The sequence below is a fragment of the Triplophysa rosa genome, linkage group LG18 (genome assembly GCF_024868665.1).
Source record: "Triplophysa rosa linkage group LG18, Trosa_1v2, whole genome shotgun sequence".
Taxonomy (NCBI): domain Eukaryota; kingdom Metazoa; phylum Chordata; class Actinopteri; order Cypriniformes; family Nemacheilidae; genus Triplophysa; species Triplophysa rosa.
Window position 1 is genome coordinate 1071730 of NC_079907.1, and position 22477 is coordinate 1094206.

At 39.8% G+C, this 22477-nt stretch overlaps 3 protein-coding genes across 9 annotated transcripts; all 3 read right to left on the minus strand.

The window, feature by feature from the left end:
• Positions 1–302: 302 nt before the first annotated feature.
• Positions 303–5183, minus strand: plaub (plasminogen activator, urokinase b). Of its 2 annotated transcripts, XM_057358151.1 has the most exons (12): positions 5077–5183; positions 4640–4744; positions 4416–4458; positions 3969–4067; positions 3730–3886; positions 3338–3432; positions 3211–3252; positions 2103–2295; positions 1868–2019; positions 1434–1574; positions 1207–1355; positions 303–925 (listed from the first exon to the last, which is right to left on the minus strand). In XM_057358151.1, the coding sequence occupies exons 2-12, from the start codon at positions 4694–4696 to the stop codon at positions 737–739; spliced, it is 1317 nt and encodes a 438-aa protein (XP_057214134.1). In that variant the 5' UTR covers positions 4697–4744; positions 5077–5183; the 3' UTR covers positions 303–736. The 2 variants fall into 2 exon arrangements, with proteins under 2 accessions (XP_057214134.1, XP_057214135.1); XM_057358152.1 differs by lacking the exon at positions 5077–5183 and having other exon boundaries at positions 3730–3883.
• Positions 5184–7449: 2266 nt separating this feature from the next.
• Positions 7450–18694, minus strand: exoc7 (exocyst complex component 7). Of its 6 annotated transcripts, none has more exons than XM_057358147.1 (21): positions 18494–18694; positions 17588–17653; positions 17143–17327; positions 16961–17066; positions 16647–16869; positions 16396–16560; positions 16231–16242; positions 13692–13754; positions 13017–13162; positions 12613–12765; positions 12386–12484; positions 11861–11923; positions 11540–11606; positions 9660–9698; positions 9412–9477; positions 8835–8955; positions 8527–8622; positions 8380–8443; positions 8192–8233; positions 7859–7992; positions 7450–7709 (listed from the first exon to the last, which is right to left on the minus strand). In XM_057358147.1, exons 1-21 carry the CDS (start codon positions 18551–18553, stop codon positions 7607–7609), a joined length of 2073 nt encoding a protein of 690 aa, XP_057214130.1. In that variant the 5' UTR covers positions 18554–18694; the 3' UTR covers positions 7450–7606. The 6 variants fall into 6 exon arrangements, with proteins under 6 accessions (XP_057214130.1, XP_057214128.1, XP_057214129.1 ...); XM_057358145.1 differs by lacking the exon at positions 13692–13754 and adding an exon at positions 14157–14246; XM_057358146.1 differs by lacking the exons at positions 13692–13754; positions 16231–16242 and adding an exon at positions 14157–14246.
• Positions 18695–19605: 911 nt separating this feature from the next.
• Positions 19606–22112, minus strand: tvp23b (trans-golgi network vesicle protein 23 homolog B (S. cerevisiae)). The gene is made up of 7 exons (XM_057358673.1): positions 22005–22112; positions 21691–21764; positions 21273–21417; positions 20814–20903; positions 20484–20621; positions 20079–20207; positions 19606–19940 (listed from the first exon to the last, which is right to left on the minus strand). Exons 1-7 carry the CDS (start codon positions 22011–22013, stop codon positions 19914–19916), a joined length of 612 nt encoding a protein of 203 aa, XP_057214656.1. The 5' UTR covers positions 22014–22112; the 3' UTR covers positions 19606–19913.
• Between the last annotated feature and the right edge of the window lie 365 nt (positions 22113–22477).

The window sequence follows — 22477 nt, forward strand, 5'->3', positions numbered from 1 at the left end:
ATTAAAAATTACATAAAACTACACAATTTATATATATATATACATTGCTTGTGTATTTACATGAAGTGTGTGTGTAAATCTCACAGTTTATTTAACATTTATAAACTGTGAGAACTACCTCCTGCTAACAAGAGATATTAACTCAATAATTACTTTAAGGTAAATTGGTTTTTAAGGACTATGCCGTAGTTAAAAATAGGATATTTAAGTCAATTTAAAAACACACTTTACAAAAAAAACCATTACTGGTGTGCATCTTGAGACAACACAATCACGCTGATATTTTAAGATATGTCAGTGTCAGTTGTTTTCGATCCTCTAACATCCAAATTAGTCTGGGACTAGGCTTAAGCCACCCCGATATTTATTAAAACGCCAAAGAAAAACAGGAATAGTTATCCATGTTGGCTATTAACACGCTTGTCTGTGTGGAAAAACCACACTGGTCCACACAGTTTATTGGCCATAATCTCAAAATGACCAAATGATTGTCAGATTAATCAGCAATTCTGATTTGTAAATCACCAATGTCACCACCAAAGCCTAAAAAGTTATAAAATAACAAAATAATAAATATCAAAAGTGTTACTGTAAATTTGAACTCCAGTGAGCTATTTATACACATTTGGTCTTAGTTGACTGATTGTAAAGGCTCAGAATTGTAAACTGGTGTCTATGACTTTGGGAATGTTCTCGTTCAGACACCCAGCCTCAGGTACAGGTGTGTGAACGAGGTTCACAGGTGAGCAGACGTCGCTGTGAGGGACGACAGGCCGGTTTTCTCCTGAATCCAGTGGTAGTAGTTGCTCACTTTTGTATAAACGCCAGGACGGAGCTCTCTAGAACATCCCTCACCCCAGCTCACCACACCATACTGGAACGCACGACCACCGACCGCACACACCAGCGGCCCGCCGGAGTCACCCTGAAAGAGTCAAAACATCAGATTAGTGATAGAAACGAGCAATAATTCATTTTTGGTCACTTATAAGACACTTAAATAAATAAATAGGCAATGAAATGAGATTATATAGTTGAATATATAGCTATTCATATTCAACTAAACATCAAATTATTTTGGGGAAGCTTGTCGTCATTTCACGCTATGGTAAATTTGAGATTTTTAGTTTGAAGTTTTGATATATTTCCTAATGCATGAAGAAATAATAAAGTTGTTTTTTTGTGTGTAATTTGTGTTTTTCTCACCTTACAGGTGTCAGTGCTCCAGTCTTTACTCCCGGCACACAGCATGTTGTCGGTCATCATGTTGCCGTAGTATGTTTTACTGGAGCACAAATCATGTGACAACACATCCACCTTTGCTTCTCTGAGATGGCGAGAGTAATGCCACGACCCTGCACGACACACACTATTGTTATGTAACTCTTCACTTGTGGAGACAGAAATGACACACAACACACACACTGCTGTACCTTCTCTCTCTTTGCCGTATCCGGTGACATCACAGGACGTCCCGTCATCGAGCGAGAGTTCAGGATCAGGGATGCAAACCGGCTTCACCGAGCGGGACTCTCGAGCACATTCACCATTAGAACTGTGAATCTTCAACAACGCTAAAAACACACAAAAGTATGCTTCACATGGAACATTCTTAATGGTTTCCATTACAAACACCATTAAAACCATTGCAATTCCCACCCTGTTGAAAAAACCAGCATATATGCTGGGTTAGGTATGTTTTTATGCTGGTTTGACCCAGCACATAACCAGCGCAAACCAGCATCAAAACATACCAAAGCAGCATATGCTGTTTCTTTCAACCGGGCATGATTTCTCTGATAGTTTGTATTGTTTTTTTTCGACATAAGTGGAATTTAAACGTGTGCGTAGTTTGTCTTTTGTTTACCGATGTCATTGTTGAAGTTGCCGTCTGTGTTGTCAAAGTGTTCGTGGATGATGACCTCAGAGACTCTGAACTTCTGCTCTCTCTGCAGGTCCGTCTCATTTATTGTGTTCTTCCCCAGAAACACTGACAGTTGATTCTTATTCGTTCGAGAGCTGCAAACACACACAAGAAGATGAATGCGTACACACACACACGCACGCACGCACACACATCCATCAGGTGTTTGTGTACTGACCCACGAGGAAAGCAGTGTGCGGCCGTTAGGACCCAGCAGGGCGAGATGAGACTCCCGCCACACATGAACACTGGAGTCTGACTCTGAGACCTCCGTGTAAACACCGCAGCCATCCAGGGGTGGCGCTGTACTGTACTCAAAGCCCCGCCCACCACCTTCATGACGCTCTCCTCCTTCACACCACACTGCAAATCTGAAAATATTTAAATGACACCTGTCAATCACATGGCAGGAAATACACAAGGTTTATTTAAGTGTGTTGATGGCATACAAATTTCAGTCTACTTTTTATGGACTTTTTGTAGCTTTTGTTGTAGTTTTATTAATACTTTGAAGTAGATTTTATTTGGTTTTCATGTTTGTTTCACTTGAGTTTTTAGAAATTTGGTTACATATGTACTTTAATTGTTTTAGTTAATCATTTTAGTGCCTTCACTTATTTTAGCTGAGACAACACTTCTCATTTTCGTTTGGTTACAGATTTTCAAATAATACTTGGGCCTAGGGCTGTTCAACGATTAATCGCATCCAGAAAATGTATATGTATATATATATATATAATAATTTTCTTAAATATATACATGTATGTATATGTCTTTATAAATACTAAATAAATATGCACAGTAGACAGACATGTATCTGTAGACATGTAGTATGAACACAAACTTTCTTCTGAATGCAATTAATCACGATTAATCGTTGAACAGCCCTACATGAGCCAAAATTTCATTTGATTTTAATTAACAAAATGTTTAATAGTTTTTGTTTTAAAGTATAGTAACTTTGCTTCTCAGAAATATACTTTGTGTACTCCTCAGAAACAGAAACTTTAAATATACCACACTTCTATAAGCACACTTCTATAAACGAAAAAGTGGGCCAATTATAAGCATGCTTGAGAAATATACTTGAATTTTGCTTAAGTATCCTATACTTAATTACTAAATTCTTGTTTTTACAATAACACTAATTCTAGTTTACAGTACAGAAAACGTTACTCTCCAATATTTAAATGAATGTTAAGAAGTTTTAAAAAGCATGTGCTTGCATTATATAGAGGTGTATTTTAATGATTTTATGTTAACTTAAGGTCAAAAATAATTCTCACCTGACTGTGAAACTGTTGGTCTGACGGGAGAGACATCAGCACCTGTCAATATAAACAAACACATTTAATACGTCATATTGCGCAACATTCATACAGATAAGATAACTGCAAAGACAGAATTCAGTACCGTGGTTTGTACAGCGAGGAATGTCACAGTCTTCTTCTATAATCCCAAATCGTGTCTGGACGTAGCACCAGGGTTTAGAGCTGTGGTCTGGGTTTCTGTTGGAATGGAATCAAATATGTTATGGAAGTTTCCAAGACGATATAAAAACTGAATGCATCCTTTATGAAGGAATTCAGATCTGCATGAATGCCACTGAAAAACCATTTCAGCAGCTGTGTTTGGATCGTCAGGTCTGGACTTGATCAACAGATAACATTTTTCTTGTCCTATTGAAAATGTTGTACAAAGCGCGTTTGTGTAGGAGTAATGAATGATCCTGTCAGGTTCGTCGTTTTCTTTTCTTGTTTCTTGTGTTGTGATGTTTTTTGTGTGATTTGAACTGTTAGACCTGCCTGCATTTGTTGTGTCGCAGGTGAAGATGTCTGTCATGTCCTCTGATCGCATGCAAGCGTTTTGAGTTCCACGGCAGACATTCTCGCCCTGTCTCCGACTGAGACACTGAGCCCCGGTACAGCTCCCCGTTTCCATCCAGGCAAGAGTCAGAATCTTCTATCAGTGAACATCAACAGAATAAACATGAACACAAACGACAGATAAGAAACGACAACAAACTAACATTAACAACACGTGCCTTTCTCACAGCTGGAGCCCATATAGCCGTCAGGACAGAGACAGAATGTGAAACCTGAGTGTAAAGACACAGACCTTCCTCCGTTCAGACACCCAACATCTGCAGAACCCCAACAGAACCGGATCGGAGAGAGAAATGACAAATGAGATCCCATATCTCAGATATTTTAACTGAGAAAAAGAGTCAGAAATCTGACAAATGTGTCTGTCATGAGAGTTTGAGAAGAGATGTCAACAGTGTGTCAAACTGAGATCAGATTTGTCTCATCTGTGATCAAATGTGTCAATATGATTGAAGATCTCAATATCAACTCATCAGATTTACACAAATCTAAATTGTATTTTTCCTGAGCAGCTTTAAGAGAAACATCTGAGATTAAGTTCAAACTGAGATTGTGTGTGTGTGTGTGTGTGTGTGTGTGTGTGTTAGAAGGTAAAGTTTCTGTACCTGGTTTTGTGTGGTGATGGCTATAATGGATTTTTTGTGCTCTCTGCAGGACAAAATAAAGTCAAATCTGTTTGTATCTGTTTACATGAACTATTTACTTTTATTCATTTATCAGATTCTTTTATTCAAAGTGATTTACAAATGAGAGAGCTTTAAATAATGTTTATACTATCCCATCAGATCATTAGATCTCCAAGTTAAAAATGCATTTATAAAATACTTACACAAACTGTGATCGCTGACAGAACAAGAATCAAACTCAACATAAAGAATCTGGCCATCTCTCTTTCTCTCTCTCACCCTCTTTCAGTCATTCGATTTGATATTTCCTGAAACGATTACAAAGCATAAATGAATAAATGACAATCAGTTTTCCACATCAGGACTTTACTAATGTTAGATGCAATTTCATTTTTTTTTTGACTGAAATAAATTCATGAATATACTGTAGCATCTAGTCTCTGAATTAATATGAAAACCGCATAAAAATCATGATTCAAGTATTAGAAGCTTGTCATTTAAAAGAGGTTTAGATGAAGCGTATATAATGTCAGCTCTCTGCCTGACATGTCAAGACATCACATCCGTTTGCTTTGCTTGCTTTTCACAAAATCATTTTCTCACTATGAAGAACAAAATCAGAAGTCAGAAACCAGCTCACCTGATGTGCAGATCGGGCAGGTAAACGCTTTTCACCGTGTTTGTGTGTGTCTTCTGTTTGATTCTGATGGAGCTCAACACTCCCTATATAAAGCATGTGAGTCTCCTGTGATTGGCTGAAAGAGGTTTGTGGGGCTGGTGGGACAAACACACAACCGCTTCACACAACACTAGACAAATGAATCATATTAATAATGATTCAAATTTCTTTGAATTTCCACATTTGGATTTTCTAAAGTATTGCGGAGGCAGCGAGCCTTCATTCCGGGCACAGGAACATCTGCAAAACATTCCTTCACATTCTGAAATACTCAGCTGTGCACACGGACACAGTTAAAGTGAATTAGATTGTGGTAAGAAATCCACTGGGTCTCGGTTTAAGGAGTATTCCATGACTGCATGCCTGTAACTCGGTCTGTATGAGTTCGAGAGCTGGATAAAGTGCACGATAGACCCATTATAGAGAAATCAATGCAGAAAATCACGTGAGTTTGTAGGTCAGTGATTAATGTTAAAGGTGATGTGGTTAAAAACACCACACCCATCTGACGGAACCGGAACACTATTAATCATCCCTGACACGTGCAAAACACACAGGATGAATAAACAGGCTGTTGTCCCCACATGCTTCAATGCTACCACCATCATTCCAGTTCCAAAGAAGTCATCTCCATCCTGCTTCCATGACTACCGTCCAGTTGCACTTATTCCTATTCTCATGAAGTGCTTTGAACGGTTAGTCATGCACAACATCAAGTCTGTCCTCCCCCCTCCCTGGACCCCTTCCAATTTGCATATCGGTCCAAGCGCTCGACCGATGATGCCATCGCCACTGCCCTCCACGCTGCACTCACTCATCTGGACAAAAAGGACTCGTACTTCAGAATGCTGTTCATAGACTTCAGTTCAGCATTTAACACAATCATCCCTCAACAGCACACTCGCAAATTGGTAAATAAACACAAACACTCGCAAATAAACACTTCGATGTGCAACTGGCTGTTGGATTTCCTGACGGGGAGACCTCAGGTGGTACGGGTGGGCAGTAACACATCCAGTACCATCACACTGAACACGGGGGCCCCCCAAGGACGTGTGCTTAGCCCCCTTCTCTTCACCCTGCTGACCCACGACTGCACACAGTCACACGACTCCAACCTCTTCATCAAGTTTGCGGACGACACGACTGTGGTGGGTCTCATTAGCAACAGAGATGAGATGAACTACAGGAGCGAGGTGAGACACCTGGCCAGGTGGTGCAGTGACAACAATCTCTCTCTGAATGTGGAGAAGACGAAGGAGATTGTTGTTGACTTCAGGAGAGTACGCACTCAGCATGCTCCTCTGACGTCAATGGTGCGACTGTGGAGAGAGTGAGCAGCACCACGTTCCTGCGGGTGCACATCACTGAGGATCTCTCCTGGACTAACAACACCGCAGCACTGGCCAAGAAAGAGCCCCAGCGCCCATCGTGTGCACCTTCTACAGAGGCACCATTGACAGCATTCTGACCACCTGCATCACTGTGAGGTATGGCGCCTGCAACGCCTCCTGCTGAAAGACCCTCCAACGCATAGTGAGAGCAGCTAAGAAGATCATTGGTGTCTCTCTCCCCTCCCTCCAGGTCATTTATGGAACCCGTCTCACCCGCAAAGCCCTCTGCATTGCTGGTGATCCCACCCACCCGACACACAGCTTCTTCGGGCTGCTGCCATCGCGGAGGAGACTGCGGAGTCTCCAGGCCAGGACCAGCAGACTAAAAGAGAGTTTCATCCACCGACCCTGCCCCATGCACCACTGAACTCTGACCTCATCCGCAGGTCCTTCCACCAGGGGTGTGAGAGGAATGCAACTCCATATGTATGTACTGTACATGTGGCAGCATTGACAATAAAGCAGACTTGACTCTGACAAACATCACACTGAGATCAGTTCAACTGATCGGCTTCAGAAAAGTGTTTCTTCGGAGTCATGGGTCACTTTTCGAGGCCGCTTTAAAAGAAAGTCACCGACTGAAATCATTCTGAATCATTTTAGTTTCAGATTCATTGTGATGTGCATCTTACTCAGAGACACGGATTAACTACAGATCAGACATTCAGCCAATCACATGGCACAAGTTTGAACAAAATCCCAAAATGTGCCACATCCACAGGTAATGGATGAATTATTCCAAGCGTCCCTTTTTTGAATCAATTTATAGGTTCCTTCTATATCCTTGGTGTTACTTTACAGTACACTGATAGTTTTTAACAATATCATTTTTATGTTAACTAGTTTCTTAATGACATCATCTTGCAGGATGTGACATCATATTTCTGAGAGTGTGCCGTGATGTTTCCAGAAACGCAGCACTTGAGAAAAATGACAGGAATTTCGAAGAATCGTTCATATTTATTTATATCCGTCACATCCTCAAAAAGAGACATACATAAATAATTCTGTTCATACAAAACAGGAACAATACATTTCCAGTTGGGTAGTGTGCAGAAGCAGAAGGTCTGTTGCTATGGTGAAGGTGTGGGCGTGGCTTAGGCAGAGGTGTCAAAGAGCTTGTCAATCATGTCCCCCACCTGCTCTGGAGTGTATCTGTGATATTTCTCTGGATTTTTGGTGAAGGATATGTTTGCGCATCTGTAAAAACAAACGGGGACATCCTGAATGATGGAGACGTTTGAGAGGTGCTACAGAACTTTAAAGACTTCCCAACAATAGAAATAAATGTATTTAACAAGAAACCGCATCGCAGGGATTGTTGGGAGATTTGTTGAAGTATGTCTCACCGCTGCAGAAAGGCTTTATAAGCGTCTGATACGACTCTCTTCTGAGCGTGTCTGATAGCATCCCGTTGTTCTTTATCAGGAACGGCCCAGACCTTCTGAATCTTACACAGTTCCTCCAGACCGTCATTAAAGCCCTGAACACACAAACATACACACTCTAATACTTTTTCTCGATAAAATCTTTTGAACGACGACATTCATGAAGCATTACAAATGTTTGTTTATTTGAAAGAAAAGATTGTGTGTCAAGACACCCAGAAGTCGATTCCTCCAAAACGTGTCATTTTATACGGCTTTAAAACACTGATATGACCTGAAACATGTCTGTCATACCTTGAATTTGTCCTTGATGATTTGGCGTTCCTTGTCTTTAAGCTGTTACACAAGAGGTCAGAGTTACATGAGGATTATTTAACGCCACCCTAAAGAAAACATTTTAACAACAGATCCGATCCCCTTCAAGCAAGTGGTTATTTGTGTGTGTGTGTGTGTGTGTGTGTGTGTGTGTGTCCTCTTCTTACCTTGGTCCCAGGCATGAGCGCAGGTACATTTTTCTCTGTCAGATGCTCTGTGACCTTACACCAGCTGTGTGTGAATAAAGATCATAAGGTCAGTAAGTGATGAATCACACGATGTGTTTGAGATCAGACGTCTGCAGGTGAATATACCTGCGCTGGTAATTCTGAATCTCCTGCTCGATGAGCTCACGGTACGAACTCTCCACACGCTTGTGAGTCACAGCAACCAACTGAATCAGCTCAGACCTGCACAACACAAATGAAGTCATTTCATAGGTTTTATATCAGGCTGCTGATATTTACTAACCCCTAACACTACAGCTAATCCTCAAAGAAAAATGTGCACGGCACCAGACGTGATGAAAATACAAGATTTGACGATGTTTGAGTTCTAGTGAGGTCTTTATAAAATCATTAACCACGCAGCAATGTGAACTGTATTTCACGTGAACGCTCACTTCTCCAGAGACTTCAGGATGTAATTGTAGTTGTTATGAAGGAAGATGGCTCGCAGCGCTGGATCTTCATACACTTTCGCTTTGTTCGACAAATTCAGCTGAAGGTTACCCAGGACTTTATCTGTGAACATAATACACACACATTACTGCCATAGAAAATATGAAATGAAAAATAATGAATTATAAAACAATACAAACATTCTACTCCATGAGCATTATGCGGACACCCGAACACAAATGCATTAAAGGGACAGAACACTGATAAATGATTTTCACGTTCTCATGTCAAACCTGTGTGAGTTTCTTTCTTCTTCAGAACACAAAAGAAGACATTTTGAAGAATGTTGATAACCAAACAACACTGAACACCATTGACTTACATTGTATGGACACTACACCACTGAGACATTTCTCAAAATATCTTCTTTTGTGTTACACTGAAGAAAGACTCACATACAGGACGTAAACAACATGATGAGGAATAAATGATGATCTGTTTTTAATGACCAATAGTCAAAGCAGAGATTTGAGCATAACTCGACATGTGTGTGTGTGTGTGTGTGTGTGTGTGTCTTACAGATATATGTGCTCAGAAGTCTTCGGCTGAATTCTGAACTGTAGCTGCTGGCGGATGAACTGCTCTCTAAAAACAAGAAACACGCATCAGTTTTCACTCGCTGTAAGATTTGAATCCTTCATGAAACACATTCAGTTCGTTAGCACGTGAACGATCATTTGTATTTGAACATAACTAACACACAACACATGCATCATCTTTGTTCGTCAGCTAAGAGTCTAACTGCATCCATCTACACGGCCGCTTACCTCGGGGGTCTAAAGGAATATTGTAAGTGTCCCCGAGAACTACAGGACAGAAGCCAAGCAGAAGAGAGAGAGAAGCAGAGGGCAAGAAGTTAAAACAGTTTTTGTTAGTGAAGAGATGAACATCTAATAGGCAGCCAGCGTGGAGGAGTGACAGAGGGGCTGTGGTGAGTGGGCGGGGTTTATGAACATGTGGGAGGGGCTGCAGGTGACATGCACACCTGTGATACAGAAAGGGGTTGAATACACAAAGCAGATTTAAATATTCATGCAACATCATATGCATGTTTTCATGATTTCAATCCTGTCTGGCTACAAGAGTAATGCAAAATACAGAACTGGAACTAAGTTCTGGTGACAAGGCTAAAAAAAGTCAACAGAAATAGAACAGCTCATATTAAAATGAGTTCAACCTCTTGGATGAGCAAAGTTTTCTTTACGTAAACGAAGTGCTTTTTAAAGTATTTATTACAAAGTTAAAATAACAGAACAATAAAAAAAGTAGAGCTGCTGGGGCACAAAACCTGTACTTTTTGCATAGGGGCAGAAAAAGATTTAAAGGTATACATCATCCAAAATGAAAATTCTGTCATCATTTACTCACCTTCGAGTTGTTTCAAATCTGTATAAATGTCTTTGTTCTCATGAACACAGAGAAAGATATTTGAAAGAATGCTTATAAGCAGACAGATCTTTCCCCCCATTGACTCCCATAGTAGGAAAAATTACTTGATCATTTTTGGTTCTGTTGAACTTGTTGAACAAAAAAAGAAGATATTTTGAAGAATGTAGGACAGCAAACAGTTTTGGGGCACTTTTGAATACCATTGTTTTTTTCCTACTATGGGAGTCAATGGGGAGCAAGATCTGTCTGGTTATAAGCATTCTTCCAAATATCTTTCTCTGTGTTCATCAGAACGAAGGAATTTATACAGATTTGGAACAAATCGAAGGTGAGTACATGATGACAGAATTTTCATTTTTGGGTGAACTGTCCCTCTAAGTAAAAAAAGCAACAGCCCAGAAGTGCATAAAAGCAGTTGAATTTGTTTTAAAGAGTACATAACTAGGGATTTTTAAGGTCCTACTTTGGTTAATGGAGTGTCCAACAACAAGTTTATGTGCATAGAAGGTGTAAAAACACTATTATTTCGTTATGATAGGCAGTTATTCTTACTTCACTTCTTGACTGACTCTCAAATGATTCGTTCCACCATTCATCCGTCTAATCCCCTCCTTTCCGCTAGCCTAGTCTGATGTGATTGGTCAGATGGTCTAGTCTGCTGTGATTGGTCTACCGTGAATGAGGCTCACGAGCAACAGTGTTTGGGGGAGAAGAGTGAAGTTTTCGCGGGCAGTCCTAGCTAAACGTAGGCGGGGACTATATGTAGTGACGTAAATCCCCGGCGAATCGGACTCGGGACGACTCGTTTGCGCGATTCAGAGTCGACTCCCTTTTTTTCCCAAGCCGATAACTTTGTTATTCATTCACCTTCGGATTTACAACTTGGCAGACTGCTTACTTTCAAACACGGCAACATTACACACTGCACGAAATGTCATTTTCATGATCTCACGTTATGTACTCTTTAAAACACTAAGCCTGATCTCAGGATAGTTTCTTCATGCAACTTTGTGTAAATTATGAAAGCAAGAAGAAAGTCACAACACGGCAGACAAAGATGAGCAGAGGAGAGAACAGGTGAGGATGGACATCTTGAGACGGTTTGTTTCAATGTGATAAAAATATAAAGCGTTCTTCTGGACATCACCCACAGAATAAACGTCACCAACATGACCGATCAGTTGTCTTTATGAATACTTGTTTACAGGACTTGACAGAGATCACAGAGGTGTGTACTGTAATGTGTGTGTAGTTGTACCCTGTGAGGCTAACATCGCTCCGGCCGTCTCCTGAAAATCCAACAGCTGCTGTAAGAAGAGAATGGCCTGCAGACCCAAACACACAATTTATCTAACAGCTCAGAGATGAACGGCATTTGAATACATGATTTTGACATGTGTATGAGCTCATCTGGACTTCCACAATCTCAGTTCTTTAGGTGAAGTGATCTGCATGTTGTTTGGTACAGTTAGCACATGTAAATGATTCCTAGGGGCTATTTGACAACTATTCTTTAACAGCGTTCCAAGCAAACCAGAGTCCGAGTGTTTTCAGACCGTATGAAGTGAAGTGATCTTACATTGCTTGTCAGCTCATGTACGGTTCCATCTTTTGGCATGTTGTATTCTTTATCCGGATCATTCTGTTGGGACGGAACATTTTTCGTTAATGTAACATAAATCATTCCAGAATCACCGTCACATTGTCAAGGCATCATGAGGAATTAAGTGTCACAACACACACATATCACTGCCATACACATATGAAATGAAAAATAATGAATTATAAAACCATACAAACATTATATTTCATGAACACATGACCAACATTATGCGGACGCCCGAACACAAACGCATTAAAGGGACAGTACACTAATAAATGAAAATGATGTCAAACCTGTGCGAGGTTCTTTCTTCGGCAGAACACAAAAGAAAATATTTTGAAGAATGTTGGTAATCAAACAACACTGAACCCCATTCACTTCCATTGTATGGACCACTGAGACATTTCTCAAAATATCTTCTTTTGTGTTACACTGAATTAAAGATTGGTGTTTTATCACTTCTCTCCCTCTGAAGTTTGAACCCAGGATCTTGTGTTGTACCTTAATGCTGTCAGCAAACTCCTCCAGCGCTTTAGCTCCGATGGTCTCCATGGAAGTGATGAGTGCCGGGAGTTTGTTCTTGGTGCTGGCGGCCGTTCCCTGCGAAACAACACAGGATATGACATCACAACATCATTCCCGACCATCTTTCAGCAGGTTTGACATGTGCGAGTTTATAAATGTTAACTGTATAGCATCTATGACAACAAGCTGAAAAGTTGCTCTACCTGTAGCGTGGCATCAAAGTCTGGCTTGGTCTGTTTGAGATGTCTCAGGATGGGGAAGATAGTGAGAACGGCAGAATAATCGTGTCTCATGATGGCTCTGCGTGCAGCTGACACGATGTTATCGCCCTCCAACATTAAATTATCCAACGCCTCCTGCAACCACACACAGTACACAACAAACCAATAGAGCTGAACTTCTGAGACTTTTAGCCGATGTTTTTATTCTCTGTAGGTCTGTGTAGTTCTACACTTGTAGCGGATATACGCATTTAAAACTACAGGTGAAGAATGTTGATGACATCATCTTGCACTCATGGGCGTTTCAAATTCGTGTCCAATTTAATTCTATCGATCCATAAAACATGCAAAAGGAGCAAAGGCACACAGAGATGATGAGCGCTGACCTGTATGAGCGAGTCGAAGGTCTTCTTCTGGTGATGTTCTGGAATGATCTCGGTCAGTAAGGCGTACTCGCTCTGAGCCAGCTTCACAAAAGCGCTGATGCAGTGAATGTAGGAATCAATCTCAACGTCCAACACGTCATCTTTCCCTGATACACACAAACACACACATGCGTTTCAACAACCAGACGTGAGGAGTTTTGATCAAATACTGATGATGATAAATTCAGCTTCAAGTTTACTTAGAAAATCATTAGTTCAATATCACTAGTTTACAAAAAAAAAAACGATTTGCGCTGCAAAAATGTATTTCTAATATTTTTGTCTTATCCTCCAGTAGAAATAGCTCACCTTTTAACTTAAAAGACATTAAGTTGTGGTTTCTAAAAAATATATTAAAATTAAAGTTTATGCTTATAACAAAACAAAAACATCGGTCAACGGGTTAAGAAAAATAAACTGAATTAAGTTTTACCTTTTTATTATGTACTTAATTCTAAAGTTTATTTTTTCTATTTTTTTCTTTAGAGTTGTAACGTTTTTTTTAAAAGACCAAAAATGTTATTGACTTTATATACACTCGTTTTTTTAGGGGGGAATTATTCATAAATGACTCTGTGTTGTTGAATTCAGTTTTACTTTATAGTAACTATTTTGAATCTTTGAGTTGAGACTCACCTGCAGCCGCCGCATGCTTGTCATCAGACAGGTGCTTAACCCCACGCAGGTCATGATCGAAACCTGATTGTTTAGGATATAGTCACATGACCCGGGTCACTCACCCCAGGTTACAGAGGGAGTGTTGAACAAGCTCGCCCCGCCCACAAAGCAAAGAAACCCCAGCCCACCCACCCACCCACACACACACAGACAGACAGAGCGTTACGGCTGAGTGTGTGTGTGTTTCAGGATGTTAGTGGTGCTTTAAGAGCGTCAATAAACCCAGCCAAGCAAAGACTTATGGGGGAAAGTGATGTCACAACAGCTTGTTCTCTGAGCAGTTGCCACCACGACGGCCATCTCGCAGCGCCCCGCTGAGGCCGAAACTGTTGTGACCCATAAGCTTCCGTTTCACCCGACAGCAGTTCATGAACACAGGCAAAGGAGAAAAGGGTGAAGAAGCAGAAAGCCAGCGTGCGTTACCTTCCAGAGGAGTGAGGTTAGAACCCTTTTTTCCATCCAGGCCATGCTGAGAGTATTGTTTGAGCAGATTCTGAGCCTTACGGATCGTGCCTGCGCCCATCAACACCCGAAGAGAGAAAGAGAGGGGGGACAGATGCAGGTATTTCAGAAACAGAGGAAGAGACCGTGACGTAGAGAAAGAGGGGAGACGTCTAAAACCCTGATCACCCGACAGCACAGAACCACTGCAGAATCCACCCGGAGAAACCCACCGAGACCACGACCCCGGCTCACACACACACACAGTGCATATAAACATCACAAACATAACATCAGAAAAAAACAAGCAGTTAATTCATCACACATGAACAGTGATGTTAATACAGTCAACAACACTACAGCATTACAGATGCTCAAATACATCACATGCTCGCAAAGTCCATTCCCCATAAAACACACGTACACAAGTCAAGAAGAAGTGAGATGTGTTAGATGGTCAAATGCAAGAAATGAATGTTTCTTAAAGGGGTCATATCACTTATTTTATTATTTACTTTTCCTGAGATCCTTCTAGGTCAGAAATGTATAACAAATAAAATTATTCGAAACCCATTCGCCAGCCTCTCTCTCTCAATCTATTATGCCAGCTTAAAGTGATAGTTCACCCAAAAATGAAAGTTCTGTCATCATTTACTCACCCTCTTGTCGTTTCAAGTGTCTTTTTTCCGCAGAACACAAAAGAAGATATTTTGAAACATGTTGTTAACTGGACCCCATTCACTAGCACTGGTTTTGTGTCCGTACAATAGAAGTGAATGCTGTTCCGTTACCAACTTTCTTCAAAATATCTTCTTTTGTGTTCTACGGAAGAAAGAAAGTCATAAAGGTTTGAAACGACAAGAGGGCGAGTGAATGATGACAGAACTTTCATTTTTGGGTGAACGGTCACTTTAAGCTGCTGGTTTTTATGTTCTTCAGAAGGAGATTTCAAAGACAGTCAGAAACGGCACATAACACTTTCAAAGTAAAAGTCTCTCTTTAACTCTTTTTATCGTTCTTCTGTCGTGTAGAAAAAATCTGTTTCTATTCTACTTCCACACAATTACTGCTCTGTGACTGGACAGACCGACCTTCAGGTGGCAGAAAATTGTGGAAGATCAGAACACGTTTGCTTCATAAATAAATTAATTAAACTGGGGAGGTCATTTTGAGCTTTAAAACACATGGTATGTTCTTCCGCTACAAACTCTCTTATTTCAAAACATCAGTCATAATATGACCCCTTTAATAAGACATTAATAAGCAGGACACATTTTCTTTAGAATCAAACGTGATTGTGTGAACATGACACATGTGAGTTTATGTGTTAGTGAGGGCCGAACAGACACAGCGCCTCCCGGTGGAGGCAGAAGAGACATGCAGTGAGTGTCTGTGTGTATTCATGCATTCACTGGTCAAGCTAGAGAAAATCATACCGTGTCCTTTCTCACTGCCCACCACATATAAACCCCAGAAGCACACGTACAGAACAGAAACCCAACCGGAAGCCCGCGCAAAACAGATCAATAAAACTCTACATTACAGTTCTTGATTTAACCGTGATGTAAAAACATGCTTATCTGACACTTGTCTTTCTCTACTGACATGTTCATCGCGTGTGTGTGTGTGTGTGTGTGTGTTAATAATACCGAGATTTTTAGCAGAGGTTCAATTTAATGATGGTAAAAATCAGATCGGCCACCTTCATACATGATTTATAAACCAAGCTGAAGATCTGCTTTCTTAAATAAACTGGCCTTTAAATCGTGAAAATAATGAATTTATAAAGCAAACTGTGAATGTTTTAGTGATTTATTTAACTTGTTTTTCAATGGTCACCCATTGTTGTGTGAATAAAATAAAAAAATGTTAAAAATATTGTTTTATGACCAATGTGTGTGTGCGTAAGCTATAAATATCATTAATTTGCAAAAGCTAATATTGAATATGTATGATCTAAGCCGTTTCTGTGCATGGCTATGTGCATGTTTGGATAAGATGCCGCCCCCCTGCAAACAGAAGCAAGCGATCGACACGTCAGCGATGAACACTTTACCTGGGATGTAGACTGACATCATTAAACACGGGTGATACAGAGGAGAGAAGAGAGGGGAGGACACGTTAGTAAGAACACACACTGGGTGAGGGAGAAATGAGCTTTGGAGTGATGTCATCAGAGCGTGGGGAACCCAGAGATGTGGTGACGTCAGGGGTCACTGACCTGGTCGTTTGGGGGCTTTTTTAGTGGGCGTCTCCTTGCGTTTGGCCTGTACGGCGGGGGAATGGATGGCAGAGGTGGCGCTGTTCTTACGGAAGTGCTCCTTCAAACCCTTGATGGAGCGATCCAGCTGACTGGACCGGACCTGAAAGTACACGTTCATGAAATCTGCAGAGAAACACACACGAGATTCCAGTTACAGGAGGCGGGTTCTGAACATTTAACATCTCATTTGTGTGCGTGCGAGTGCGTACCTTGGTTCCGTCCATACTCCAGCAGCCAGGCTGAGATGCAGATGATGTCTTGCAGAACGGCCTCGGGCAGGTGGTCCAGCGTCACGTCTTCCTGCACCTCCATGTCCTCATCTCCTCCGATCGCATCCAGGATCAGAATGGGCGGCACGGGTTTACTGTAACGTGTCAGCAGGCTGCGAAACTCAGCCTCCAGCAGCTCCTTCCCTTTCTCAAAGCGAGCTTTCTGCAACACAACGGCCGGCACTGAAGAACACTCGGCACACGTGACGGGGAAGAACAGTGAAAGATCTGTGAGAAGAGGATGAGAAATGTACCACTGTGTTGAGTTCTGGGCTGTCGGGGTTGTTGTCCTGAAAATACTCCACGGCTTTCTGGATCTTGGCGATGCAGGACAGATACTCGTCCAGACGACCCGCCGGCCTGAAACAGAACATCACATCAGAATGTACTTGATTTCAAACCACAGCATCTCGTTCCAGGGCAGGTCGCCACTCACCCCTCGCGGATGATCTTGTCGGTATCTTTGGCGACGTGGTAATAGCTGATGACGTGATCCAGACAGGAGAGAGTTTTATCCACGTTCTCCTGAAGTCTCTGCAGGTTCTCCGTTTGTTTGTGGACTGGAATGATGGAGTTCTCCAGCTGCATTAAACGGCTCTCAAACGAGGACAGAATGGACACCTTCGAAAGATCCAAACGCAGTTGAACTACATAACAACCCACGCTTGGCGGGACAGATCATAATACACATTTCTTGTGGAACACAGACGTACAGAGGCTCTGCTTCACTCGAGTCAAACAGATTCGGAATAATTTACAAATCACAGGGTTACAGCTATTCTTAACCCTAAAGTCAACACAACCCTTCATCTCATCAATTGAAAGGACACACACACGCACACGCGCGCACACACGCACTGAAATGAAGCATCACATCTCACCATTCCATTAGTGAGCTGGTCACTTTTCTCTAGACTTTCACGAATGAAAGACAGTGTTTCCTGTTCCTGTAGATCAGACACATTAAACACACTGAGCGAAAGTTTGATTTGAGAAAAGTAAATGAAAAGTTTAAGCTACATTAAAACTATCATTTAAATTAGAATAATCAATCTTTAAAAAAGGACACATAGACAGAAAAGTATCTGCGCAATTTCAAAGGATGACAGACAGATTTATAATAGGTTGTAGCACTTTAATAGTAATATATATTAACACCATTTTATGTTGACCACATTATGTTAAAAGGTAAAATTCTGTAATCATTTACTCGCCCTCAGGTTGTTCCAAACCTGTATGAATTTCTTTGTTCGCCCATTTACTGCCAATGGAAGTCAATGGGGGATGAGATCTGTTTGGTTACTGACACTCTTACAAATATATTCCTTTGTGTTCAACAGAACAAAGAAATGTATACAGGTTTGGAACAATCTGAGGGCGAGTAAATTATGAAAGAATTTTCATTTTTGAGCGAACTATTCCTTTAATACTTATACGTTGACTCTCTAAGTTAACAACTATACGTTAACACCTATGTGTCATCACTTATATGTTTACCCTATGTTAACCCTTATACGTGTTATAATGTATATGTTAATTCCTATATGTTATCATGTATACGTTACTCGAAGCGTTTAGGGCGTGTTTGTTTATGTCACTGATCTGAGGCCTATGATATAATCTGACAGATCGTCCGCTACAATGTAATTATGTGACATTTGAACTCAACAAATGAGACCAATAGACAGCTGACCCACAACAGTGTATCAATGTTTATGACAGATGAATGACATCCGCTCTGAGATCACGGGATTTCTCCTGATATTATTCTTGTGATTTTGACGCACCTGTTTGAGTTTCTCCTCGATCTCGCGCTTCCTCGCGGACGCGTCTTCTGTCGTGATCATATTGACGGACAGAAATGTGATGGGAATAATATACGGATCCGTCCAAATCAGTGCAACATTTACAATAATATCCAAATATTAAAGCGAACAGAGCGATAACAAGACAAAATCAATCACAAGATGGCCGCAACACAACAGTCAAAATAAAAGTCTCCGAACGTTACGCTGTAGTTAAGTTAATCCTTTAAAATATCCTTAAACTATCTAACATGTAATATTCTACTGCTAATGCACACATGATATATTAGATTTAAATAAAAGACTATGAAGAATTTTAACTGTATTAAATGGATATTAGCATTTAACAGTTCGCCTAGAATCACAAGGTTCTATCTGCCTTCTGAGTAGTTTCGAGATATTGAGCATCAAAGGTTTTGCATTTCATATAGAAAAAATGATATGGGTTACAAATCTCTTTCATACATGAAAAAGACAGAGACCCTAAATGTATGGTAAATGTACAATATCAACATTTTCTGAAATTTGTAAATGGGGATTTTTGGAACAGGTCAAACGCAGACAGAACCTTCTGATTCTGAAAAATCACTTTGTTTTAGAACCTTAAAGAACCAAATTATAATTCGATTTTGTAGATTTAACCTTTTTGTTTTCTTCAAAAAGTCCCAAAATGTACACATTTAAAAACACACATGGCATAATCTAAATAAATTGTCACAGAATAAGAATATGTAAATAACTCAATTTTGACCAAAAATGTCAGATAGAACCTTATAATTCTATGGGGATTTATTGTTCATACACTTTCTTGATGTAAAAATTTCCAGCATTCACTCTATACTTATATTGTAGCTTTATTCATGACACTGCCCTTAGAATTAATCACTGAAGTTGTTTACCATTTAGAATTTATTGTAAATAAAACAATTGGGACTTTAATTTTGGTAAAACAACACCAACATATTACAGGTTACTTTACCAACCTCACAGATGCAGAGTGACCCTCAGTTTTACCACAAACCGCATTTATTATTATTATTAAAGTTATTATATTATTATTATTATTAAAAACATAAACAATTACAGTCACATCATTTAAACAAAAATGGATTTATTCAGTTTCCCCCAAAGATAATTTACTGCTATATATAAATATGTACATCTGTTTTTGTCACCATCAGCATGAGGTCATGCAATATTATTAAACACTTTGCACAAAATGTTAAACACATTGTATAACAGGTTATAGTTGACAAGATACATGGAAAAAATGCAGGAAAAAAAAGATCAAAGTGACAGCTTTCTTAAATAAAGTCATAATTAAGTAATTAAAAAAAAATTTCACTAAGAGTTTATTTTGTGGAAATATAGCGTGTACATTCTTAAGGTCAGTCGCTCTGTTCTAAGACTCCTCCTGTTTTGTAAAAGCCTGAAAAATAAAGCCAGACAACAAAATGGAGTTACATACTGCATCATCAGAATGTCCAATATAAAATAAGAACATTATTATGAACAAAAATGAAAAGATTTTTTAAATCAATGAGTCACATGTGCTTAAAAAACATACCTGTTTGAAAAACTGCCTTCCGAAGTAATTGGTGGCCATGCTTCTCAGGTTTGTTTTAGCTCCCATTTTACAGCGCACATATCCGTAGAGATTAGCGGCTTGTAACACCACTCCCAAAATCACCACCGCCTGTGAGATCAAACACAGCATTACACACAGCACACATCCTCACAGACAGTACCTTCAGCTCTTCAGTGTTCTTCTAAGGTATTTTTATAAAAGCGACATAAATATCTTAATTCAACAAAGGCATGGTCCTGGCTTAAGCTAAACTGTGTCTGTGAAACTGGGCCCTTGTATCTTACATTATACCTCCAACCAAGGCTGAAAAATATCAGAATTAATCTTTTGACCTCAGCCATCACAAGCAGAGTTCCTGCTGACTTATACAATATGAGAACTCACCAGCCATTTGATCTTGAAGGAGAAAAGTGTGGAGAAAGCAAAAATGACCCAGAGGACAGGACAGACGATAAGACCCAGCCAGAAGATACGAGACTCTGCGTTTGAGGTTTGTGATGCAGAAGACTGCTTCCCATTAGTCTGTTCACACACAACACAGGGCGCACGTCAGTGTCGTTACACATAACCAAATGAAACTATACATAATAAACCATTTTCACAATTTACCATTAGAACGCACTGTCTGTGATGTACAAAAAAGAAATGAATCGTTGCAACATTATGTACTGTCCTTGTCATAACAGAGGAGTGTGTATGAGTGTGTCTTAGTACCTTTCTTGACTCAAACACCCAACGGCTTTTTCCATCATCATTCACTTGATTCCACCAGCGCAAACCCACCAGCAGACGACCTGTAACGTTCTGTACAAGATAAACACATATTCAGCTACAGCTGAGAGCTTGGCAGCAACACACATAGTAAATAAACAAAACAACAGTCTGTCATCAAACTCCAAACCTGTTGGATTATACCTAAAAAAAAATACTGTTGCTAACTGACCAGTCAAAAGAGCTCAAATTATCTCTATAATATTCTGGTCTTTAAATATGTTTTTGGTCCTTTCTTTATTTGAAGTATAAAATTTCGTTCACTCCATCTATCCTCAACAAACCAAATATTTTTAGGTGTCAAATCATGGCCGTAATACAAAGGTATGGACTTAGGTTTAAAACCTTCTTTGTCGAGAATTTGATCATTTCTAAATCAAGCCATTTAGAGAAAGCACAAACCTTCACAGTCCAGAAGTCACATGAAAGGAGGAGAATGATGGTGACCATACAGGCGATGAAGCTCCCACCGAATAATCCACACAGCAGATAAACCAGTATTGCACTGACCCGGAAGAACAGGTGGAAGAAAGAAGCCACCGGATGCCTGAATGAAACCACACACGTTTAGCTTTTAGAATAACCCACACAGACTGCTGCAACATACAGTCACTATGAAATACCTAAGTCAAACCATGCCTATAAACAAATCATATATAAAAACATTATCCTCAAATCTATGCAATTCTATACTATATTACTACAAAATAAATTACTTAAAGAACAAGCAGAAGCCCACGTCAACCAGTACAGGTAAAAAACAATCTGTTCTTTCTAAACTAATGGATGTTGATCATTAAGATGAGTAACAAACACACACTTGACTTTGCTCTTTCGTGAAGCGGAATCTTCCTCAGCATCGAATAACGACACATCATCATCATCATTCGCGTCCTGAAAACAAAACGACAGTTTAATTAATTGACTTGATAGAGAATAATTAAGCATTAGCAAACTATTTGCGTTTCAATGACTTTAAATGATCTGTTTAACGTTACTGTTAAGTCGAACGGCTAAGATAAACAAAGTTTATTCTCATTGAATGGGTGGTCTCGATATCTTAAAACTCACAAACTTTTCAAATGTACTTTTTATATTATGTATGAAATATAAAAGTCAAAACGTCAATCTCACCAGCTTCATTATTGCTGTAACTTTTGTTGTTGTCGGTGCTAGAGCCAAAGCTGCTGCGGTTACACGTCACTTCCGGGTCTACGAGGACCGGGACTGGCCTCATCGCGCCTGATCAAAAACTATACACACGTTTCAAAATAAAGTGTGTCTTATATCTGTCAAAAACATATTTTCCCCTAACCTTTAGTATGTGCTTTCAATACTAGTATGTAATAATGACATACAAAGTAATTTATTTGCTAAAAATGAATATAACAGAACAGAATACTCTCTCAGCTCTAGTGATCTAACGTTTTATTCTATTCTATGACATTCTATTATTTTTACCCCTTTTCATATTTTGGTAGGCCTAATAAACTTTAAAAACTTAAAGTTTTACTTAATTAATATTGCATATAGGAATTTATAGTCTGTTATATTTGACCTGTGCTTCTCTCCTTTATCTTAAACGTGTGCTCTCACTGTGCGTGCGA